This window comes from Hemibagrus wyckioides, linkage group LG11 (genome assembly GCF_019097595.1).
Source record: "Hemibagrus wyckioides isolate EC202008001 linkage group LG11, SWU_Hwy_1.0, whole genome shotgun sequence".
Classification (NCBI taxonomy): Eukaryota; Metazoa; Chordata; class Actinopteri; order Siluriformes; family Bagridae; genus Hemibagrus; species Hemibagrus wyckioides.
Genome location: NC_080720.1, coordinates 25792111 through 25802292, shown reverse-complemented (window position 1 = coordinate 25802292; position 10182 = coordinate 25792111). Strand labels below are relative to the sequence as shown.

Below are 10182 nucleotides of genomic sequence, written 5' to 3'. Positions count from 1 at the left end.
TGTACTCTTTTTGTCCTTTTAAGTATAAAGCTTGAAAGATACTTTTTCTACATTGACATATCTACAAGATGTTTTATCTACATTTCAGTGTGAAAGGTACATACTGTATAAAACATACAGAATTTGGACTCTTGACAGTAGGAAAGGAAAGGTGCAGTTTAGCGCTATTTTTTGTGCAAGTACAGCCAACCATACTTCTCTTATATGCGTATCATTGACAATAGTGTGGTAATTGTGTTGGCTTTTTCATGTATATGTGTTGAATTTCATAGAACCCTTCAACCACTCACTCTCTACCTTCTATAGTTTCAAGCCTTTGGCCAGGCCTGCATTGTAAAGCAGATAAGCAGACTTCTTTGTTAAATAAAGCTGAAATGAAAAATGATCTAGTCTCATTACCAAACAATAAGAGTTAGCGAGAGGCTGCCAAATACTGAGGCCAAACACAGGGAGTGGAACTCTGAATGGGCCATTGTCACTCTCACTGAAGGTGCTGTGGACTCGCAGGGTGATACCCAGTGTGTGATGCTAATGCTATGATGGTCTCCTCCCTCTCTGACCTACATAAAGTCTTCATATGTGACCCAACCCTGCTGTAAATACAGGAATCTGAAATGTCATCCATCTGGCATCATTTTTGTATCACTTTTTATTACATTTGTTCAACCTGTGCCTCATTGCCTCTGACCTAAAAAAACAACAACAAAAACTCAGTACTTGTAGAGAGAGTACTCAGTACTCTCTCTACACACAAGTTTGCTGACAACACCATGGTTATGGGCCTCATTTACAACAAGAAGGAGGCTGCCTACCTTGATGAGGCATGGTGCCGGGCTAGCTGTCTGTCTATGAACACCAGCAAAACCAAAGATCTGGTTGTGGACTTTAGGAAAAAGCAGCAGCTGGACTACACCCATTCAAGATCTTTCTACTGTGGACAGCTTCAGGTAGCTCCGAGTACACATCACTGAGGATCTGACCTGGACTCATCACCTGCAAGCTCAGGTGAACAAAGCCAGACAACAGCTGTAGCATTTGAGACTGTTCAGGAAATTCAGGATCTCTCCAGCGATCCTAATAACACTTTATACTGGAGCTATAGAAAGATTACTGGCTCTGAGTGTGGTATGTTCATTAGGCAAACACTTTCATAGTCTGATTGCTAAAGTCTCAGGAGGAGCTTCTTCCCTCAGGCCATTAGATTCCTCCACCATACAGACCCCTTAGGAGTCTAGAGTGACTCTTTTGTTGATTCTCTGTGTCTTATTACTACATGTAACAACTGCATATTTGGCACATTACAGTTTTTGACACATTTATGTATGTATATATATGCATTATATATGCCTCAGACATGCTTAGTCTCAGATGTACTATGCACAATTCTTAGCTTTTGTTCAACTTATTACTTATTTTTCCATTCATTTCATTCATTTTGTTTGCGTAGTCTAATGAGAAGTAGGCCAGGTTGCCATTTCACTGCTAGTTACAGTATACACTGTAAAGTACAATTTTGCCAACTCAAGAAAATTTAAAATAAGAAAAGCACAAAATATAAAATACTTCCACAAAATTAAGAATTTTGGCTGCAACTATCACAAAAAAAATCGGCGAAATCCTGGATCATCTAACTGTCTATAACTGTGAATGTGACAAATAAAAACTTCAATCTTTCATAATAATCTGAAGTTTCATTTATTCTCAATACAGCAGATATGGCTGCAAGAATGAATAAAAATGATCAACAATGTCATTATGAAAAATGATCAACATAGATTTTTTTATCCAACAAAAGAAATATGCTGTAATGTAAGAGCACACAGGCCTTTATTTCTGCTTTCAATACCATAATGAAGCCCCTGGGGGCAGAAGCAATGCTGCTACAATTGCTCCACAGAACTCTATGCACAAAACTCAGTGCATAGTATTAACAAGCGCTGAAAACGGTTCAACATGCAGCGTACAGAAGCCGAACAGAGCCAACAGCACAAAAGCATTGGAAAAGTTTCGTTTTTTTAGCGCTGTGTGCCTGTTCTCTCTCCAAGACAAATCTTTGAATGAAGCTGGCAATAAAGTGGAGTCAAAATGCAAAACACTGATTGTTTCATTAAAGAAAAGAAAAAAGGCCATGATGCATGGTGAAACACAGTCCACACAAATAGCAGCATGTTGATGAGACAAACCAAACTGGTGAATTTATACATTCAACAGTTGACTTTAAGGTTTCATATTACATGTGTCACAGTGTTTAGTAGTAAAATATGTGAAGCAGTTTCATGATAAAGCTGATTAAGGTTATCCTACAGTTCAGATGAACGATAAAAGTCTATGTGATTTAATACAGTGCAGGTAAAGCATGACAGAAAGATCGGTATTAATCCATGATTTTAAAGTACGTTTGGTTTTATTTAAAAGAAATCAAATTCCTTATGTATAATGTACATCGTTTATTGCTATTTGAACAAGGAGTAATCATCAGATCAGGCTTTAGAGGAAACTCAGTAAAGCAACAGGATGTTAATGTTGATTTACATCGTTACTGAAAAAGCAAAAATGAAAATGTTATTTATTATAACTGTTCTCATTTATAAGCCACATTTATAAACGAGGAAAGTCATATGAAAAACTATTTAAATATTTGGAGCCTTAATAGATAGACAATAGTCAAGCCTCTTTCTTTAACAATATACAATGTAAAAAAAAAAAAAAAATTAGATCAGGCCAATAAAAGTTACAGCTCTGTGTCTTTGATGTGACCCTGTTTCTCAGTGTTATGGGCATACTTCTCAGTCTCCTTGGTGAACCCAGGCCAATGGTCAGGAGATGAGGTCATGACCAAGGTAATAAATCACTGTATTCATACACACAAGTACTTTCTAACTGTGGAACAAGTCACCTATGACTTCATCTTGTTGAAATTAGCACTTCCCTAAACTCACAAAACATGACAGCAGAATTGGTTTCAGCCTGAGTATAGGACATCCTGCATTATTTAGGTGACAGGATTATTGCTTAATCATTCCGAATCAGTAGCACACACACACGAGCGTGAGAAAATGAGCAAGTCTCTCCGTCATCCAAATAAATGAAGACACTGTGAAAGGGTGTTCTGTCCTGCAGCTTCACCCCAACACCACCCACTGGTTTTCACATCCCCACACACACACACACACACCTCATAACACTAACACTCCGAAGATCCGTCCTTTTAAAGCCATAGCAGACGGTGAGTTTACCACCAGGACCCGGGTATAGCTTTCTTTGTGAGAGCAATTTATTGTTTGCAGCTGCTGTACAAAAAAAAGCGATTGTCAGTTTTATTTCATGCCACAGATAAAGCAGTGGAAATCCTGTGTGCTAATTGACAGACCTTTTCTTTTTTTAGTTATGCTGTGAAGCTACATGGGGATTTGCAATCATTTGACTTTTTTTTTTTCCATTTAAACCATTAAGATTATTAAGCACTACTGTTATACAACATGCTCACCATAACATATGTATGAATTTCTACATTTTATATTTCAATACTTCATTTCATCTTGCCAAAACTACTCATTTTTATGTGCATTTTTTATTTTTTATGTGCAGTAGATACAGTAAGTAAAATACTTATAAAATACTTCTAAGTCAATCCTATTGGTCCTATACTCAAACCCTGAGGGTTCTATTTGGCAAAAAAGAAAATACTGCTAATCCATTTAAATGTAAACACTACTCTGTCTGTTTTAATTAACGCACAAGGTTGTAGTACAGGTTTTTACAGGTTGAAACAAGCACAAAAAAAGCTTTGCTTGGTCTTTAACATGTGTGTGTACTACTCATGTGTACTCCATTTTCAGCTTTAATTTAAAACAAAAGGGGATTACCAGATGGTTATTTCCTGTTCACCCAATACATATGAGTATATTATTTGAAATGTAATGGTGCATCATATCATATGTTTATGGATAAACTAAGACCTTGTTCTCTTTTGGGGAGTTTCCAATTGGGAGGTGACGGTAATCATGTCTCGCACAGACAGTGTAATTTGCTGTGCACTTGGAGCCACGGTGATGAAGAGGGAGAAGGAGGGTCTCTTTGAAACTTGGTGCTGAGTCTAAAAAACACCTGGATCCTTTTCGCAACTACAAAGCAGAAAGACTGAAAAGAAGCCCTGGTACTGATTAACCAGCCACCCCTCCTTCCCTCTGCCACCGAAGGCGAATGTACAAAGAGCAAAAGGCACACACACACACACACGCATGCAAGCACATGAATTATCTCCACTAGATCAGTAGAGATGTCTGCTCTCCTTGAGGGCCACCATATGGATAGATTTTACACCGTAAAATTGCTGGTGAATATAGAGCATGCTTACTGTAACTGAACTGCTATGGGTGAGATCCATACAATTCGCACTGTAGTTTTACTATACCTTAAAATTACCTATATGTGCCGACTAGAAGTAATAACAAAAGTACCAAACTGTAGTGTCTCTGTGGTGTCAACCTGGCTTTTATTCATCATACTTAACTCTTCAGTTTATACATATTTCTGTTCCCATTTAATAGTATTAAATATTTCCAGTACAAATAGCTATGTGATGTTTAGCACAGATAAGTTGATGACGCACACAAACGAGTTGCTGAATTATGTTTAGAAGTTGTGGGCTCGCTGTATATAGTACAACTAACTGACAAAGAGCACTGAACAAATGCTGGTCTTGAATTCTTTAGGGGGAAAAAAACATTTTCTACTAAACTGTGAAGCTAAAAATGGATTTGTAATCATGATCTTTTTCCAATAAACCATGGATCTCTGTGACAAGATGCAATTTAAGATGTAATTCAAGTCTCTTCTCCAAATAACTAATAAAAATTTAATAAGACAGCAACAGATGTTAATCAAGCAGTATGTATATATTAGATTTTTTCTTTTTTTTATTTTGTGTGTGTGTGTGTGTGTGTGTGTGAAAAACCACACTTTTGTGTTTTCAGGAATACCTTTTTTTATTTCAATAGTACATTTTAACATGTCAAAACACTGAACATACACACTGATGAATATATAAATATTCCTTAGTATTTACAAAAGCATACATCTATCTAGAAAAAATATCTGGGTTCTACAGTTGGAATTATACAATAACACATGCAAGCATTTCAGTCTTTCCTTGACAATTGTCTCTTGATGAGATTTTGGACTTGTCCCCTTCCGCTCACCATGCTTTGGCTCTTTTGTGTCCCTCCTTATTAACTCCGTCTTGGTCCATTGGCTAAACACTTGTGATGCCAGGATATTCAGCCTAAAGGTGGCCGAAAGGTACAGATAAACGGAGACGGGGTCAGCCCTCAGGTCAAAAAGGGCCCTGAGGCTTTGTGTGTTCTCTAAGCGTCTCCTCCGGGGGAGCAGATTTCGACTGACCCCTGTGACCTTATATGCTTGACCAGTCAACGCCGAAGCTTACTGGCTTACCCTTCAACTCAGTACAAGTGCTTCTGTCATTATGCCTCTCAAAATCAGTTGAATTTGCAAAACAATATATAATTAAATTGTGTATAGAGATGTACAGTATAGCCTGAACAAATACAATATTCTATAGTCCCTTATAAAGCATATGCTGTTTCAAAGGAGATGCAGTTTAAGAGGTCAGTCTCTTTGTAACTGTGTTTCTCAACCCAATACAGAGGGTCCTCAGAGTTTACATCAAAAGTTTCTTCACAGGAAATTTCCTCACAGAGGGGCCTGACTCTCGACAGCAGAATATTCGGTCTCAGAAGCACGTGTCACGTCAATTAGCTTGGCCAGTCCACTTTTGGTGGAGTACTTAAAGATGAAGGCCTTCATGAGGTCATAGCGGTAGTTGCGGTTGATGAAGTTGTACACCACTGGATTGACACAGCAGTGTAGCAGTGAGAGACACTGTGTTACATGCAGTGCTACGTACAGTGCATTCTCCTGGAGGCAGCTCAGTGACAATGTGTTGAGCAGTGACAGAGTGTCTAGCAGTAGTGTGCCATGGTAGGGTAGCCAGCACACCAAAAATACCACTATGTAGGTGAAGACGAGACGTCGGCTAGCATTGCGCTCCTGGTCCGCCGAGGAGCTGATCACCCTGGCCAGAAGGGCGTAGAATACAGCAATCACAGGGAAGGGAATGGCAAAACCAAGGATAATGAAGCTCAGCTGAACTCCTACAGTCCACTCGTGCAACTTCTCTGCTGGATACATGGATTTGCACACGGTTATATCTGAGTGTGTGGACTTGACAGCCTGGAGAAAGTAAGTATCAGGCAGGGCAGCGAGCAGTGCCAACACCCATATTCCCACACAGATGATCTGCCTTATCCATCTTCTCTTGTTGTGTCCTGCAGAGTCGCCAAAGTAAGCCACGGACAGATAACGATCCACACTCATGCAGGTAAGAAAGAAGATGCTGCTGAAGAGGTTGACGCTAAAGATGAGATGTGTGATCTTACACATGCCATCACCAAATGGCCAGTGGCCATGCTGGAGAAGTGAGCTAATGGATATCGGCAGCGTCGCCACTACACACAGGTCAGCGATGGCCAGGTTGAGGATGTACAAGTGTGTCTCATGGCGCTCACGGCTGGAGCGAATGTTCACCCACACCACCAGTGTGTTAGCAGCCAGGCCGATGATAAAGATGAACACATAGAGAATGGAGAGGGAGTAGAGCATGGCTGTGTGGCTGAAGGCACTTAAGCACACCATTGTCTCCACTCGAGAGCCATTCTCCTCCAGGAAGGAGAAGTTCTGCTCTTTCAAAATGTCCAGCAGCTCCGTCAGTTCATTCATATTCACACTCATGGTGATTTTCCTCACAAGAACTCTTGATCCTGCAATGTAAAACAGCCACTGGTGAGTTATGAGGTACTGGCAAGAAATGTTCACAGGTCCCAATTAAGTACTGGGAAGACAGAAAAATGTGCAACAAAGAATGTTTATTTTTAAAAACAACATTCATAATCTAAAACATCTCAAACACACCAGGGTCCCATGTCAGAGGGCAGGACCTCATGTGGTTTGAAGGAATTTTTTCAGCCTTATACGTAACAGGGAGCCATTTCTCAGAATTGCTTGTAATCTATCAATAGCAGGGCTGTCAAAAAGGGGCGTTATCAGGGCTGAAAGCCATCATCAAATAAAATGCAAATGACTGAAAGAATGCATAAAATTGGAGATCCCTCTACTCTAAGACTGTTATCAGTGTCTTACAATACTATCACACACAGTCCATTAGGAAAAACAGAAAGAACTGATAACAGCATAGCTCCACACATAATGCAGGAACAAAACTCATGCAGACAGTAGATGCTAACTGGATTATAACTAAGCCTGCTATGACAGTTTTATAGCTAAAATCTACAGATTACGAATTCCTTACTCTTACTGCTCTGGAACTCAGAAATAAATGAATACCTTACACCAGAATCTCTGTTAAACTGGGGTATCTAAAACAAATCACTTGTTGGGTTTGTATTTTTAGTCCATAGAGGAGCACAGTGACAGAAAACAGAGAGCTCCACTTCCGAAATGAATCAGAATGACTGAAGGACAGAAAGAAGGCAAAAAAGCAATATTGCTTGGGAGGCAAAAAGCTGCATTGCATATGAGCATAAACAGCAAAAGGTCTGCACTGAAATTAGGACAGACAGAGAACAAGGGAAAGCAGCGTCCTGAACAATGTACTGTATAATACACCATATTATATAAGCCACTCTCCTGTCTTTAAGAGAGCCAAGAGCATGGAGTATTTCAAAAAGAACAGCGTACAGCTGAGCTGACAATCAGATCAAAGAACAAAAAGGTTTTACAAAACCTTTATTACGTGCAAGTAGAACATGCATCTTAAACCTAACCAGGTCCACATCTTAATCTGTTATTTACAAAGAAATTAAAACAAAGTGTCACCTTCCAAATGGACCACTTGTGTCTGTGTGTGGTGCACACAGCTGAAGAGCCATCGACTGATATAATCTGTTTAAGTTTGTTTAGCTTCATTCCATGCCGGCTGGCTGTTTCTAACAAGAAACAGTGTTAGCACCTAACCTTAATGGCATTAAGAGAAACATGAGAGGAGATGCAGCTGCTCTTAATGCACCGCTACAAGATTACCAATCCTACAAAACCACAGCGGCAGTGGAGCCGATAGTCTTTGCAGCTCTCCTCTGTAATTACTGGTGGAGGGAGACGATGTGAGCTCATCAGGTGCAATAAAACGTGGTGGTCTATGAGTGTTCCCCCACCCACCTTGTTGTAAAACTGTTGTGTTTACACTCTTCAGATACAGCGGGCGCCCTTACCTGAACCCCCAGGCCTCAAGGCACAAAGAGCTCCCTGTGTGGACACGGCAACTCTCGCCTCAATCCCCCTCCCCACCCTTCTCTCTCTCTCTCTCTCTCTCTCTCTCTGTCTCTCTCTCCCTAAGCCCCCTGAAACTCTGCATTGTTTCCCTTTAACAAGTTAAAGCATTCGGCTCCGCATAGGGAAGGATTGGTTAGTGGACCTTAGAGGCACTCAGAGCCTAAAAAAATGTAGTGAGTGTGTTAAGATGTTAAACAGACAGAAACCAATGTAAAACAAGCATTTGAGAACAAATTTACACTCCACTATACAATTGCCTGCTTGTTTACATTTGGAAGAAATGCTGGAAAGGTGTTGAAGGGTAAGAAATATTTGCAAAGGAAAGCATACAAAATTATGACTAAAAGGTGTCATTGTGAAATCACAGCATCTCATATCAAAACCTTGCACAATATTCATGTGAGAGCAGACGTACAAAAAAAAAGAGCAGGGCGAGTTTAATTCTTCTCTGAGATTATTCATGTAAAAAATGATTTTATGTTTTAAAAAAGAGCTTAAAAGCTTAATAAGCCGATTACATTTTAACCCAAATGCTTAAATAGTTCATCAGAGCTTACAAATGCATCATTCCTAATATACTCGTTGCTCACACAGTGAAAACATTCTTATGACACTTTTCCACACTGATCTGAAAAACGAGGTAATCCGAATTGGTAGAATGTTAATCCGTTTCAGTAGCTCAAAGTACGTGAGGGCTTTAAGCTGTTAAAAGCAGTTCAGCACCACATACCCGCCCCGGGACCAAATCAGCTGCGCATGAAGTGAGCTCAGAGTTTCTTCAGCAAAACGATAAAGTTAGACGCGTTTAAAATCGCACTGAATTCACCAAATGAAAAGAAAAAGCATGGCACAATCCTTACGTTATTGGTATCGATCTCCGGGATTCCGCAGATCTGGACGTGTCGTGATTAATCCTGCAGAGCCTCAGGTCTGTCCTAAACACAGAAGAGACTGAGAGAGACTGAGAGAGAGAGAGAGAAGGAGAGAGAAGGAGAGAGAGAGATTGTCTCGCTTTGCGCTACTGGTGCTGGTTAATATATGCGGAGGAGAGCAGGAACGCCTCCCACCCTCTGTACTGAGGAACTGAACCAGAGTTTCTGTCCAACTAAACAATAATGAGAACGGACATGCGACACGTCGGATTTCCCTACACGCCAATATAAACACATTATACAGTTCAAAGAGCACTTCGACGTCACAGATAAAGTGCATAAAGTGATTTGAGACACAACCAACACATCTGAAACCAGAAGCAACATTCTAAACCAAACCTTCTCTTTTTGATTCAGAAATGTTTCTATTTCTCATTTTTACAGGCTGAAAGGGACAGTTATTTAGACATTGCCTATTTCATAAGACGAAAGAGTTTCAAGGGTCAAATGTTGTAATGGATTTTGTAATGGTTTAGTACTGTTCTTATTTATTTATTCATTCATTTTTTTTTATTATTTTTTTATTGGTATAGCTGTTTAGTGTATATGTCAAACAACTTTTGTAAATAAATAAATAAATAAATAATTTTCTCAAAAAAAAAAATCATTTTCTCAATTTATTTTGTATTGGTTACATGTATGTTATATTAACTCATTTTATCAATTATTGCTCTCTATCTGGATTATAATCTTTTTCAAAATACTTGTCTTTCTGTACCCCTGCACACTAAACCGCATTTTTAATATTTGTATTATATTCTTACAGTGTATTAATTTTTTTGTTTGCCTTTTCAGTTGTTGGTGTCTTATTATTATTATTTATTTATTTATTTTTATTTATTTATTTGTTTGTTTATTTATTTTTGCTATTGTACTGGTTGAT

General features: G+C 39.1%; 1 protein-coding gene across 1 annotated transcript; it reads right to left on the bottom strand.

Annotated features, from left to right (window-relative positions):
* Positions 1-4962: 4962 nt before the first annotated feature.
* ackr3b (atypical chemokine receptor 3b) lies at positions 4963-9388 on the bottom strand. Its single transcript, XM_058403751.1, has 2 exons — positions 9228-9388; positions 4963-6839 (listed from the first exon to the last, which is right to left on the bottom strand). The coding sequence occupies exon 2, from the start codon at positions 6808-6810 to the stop codon at positions 5713-5715; it is 1098 nt and encodes a 365-aa protein (XP_058259734.1). The 5' UTR covers positions 6811-6839; positions 9228-9388; the 3' UTR covers positions 4963-5712.
* Between the last annotated feature and the right edge of the window lie 794 nt (positions 9389-10182).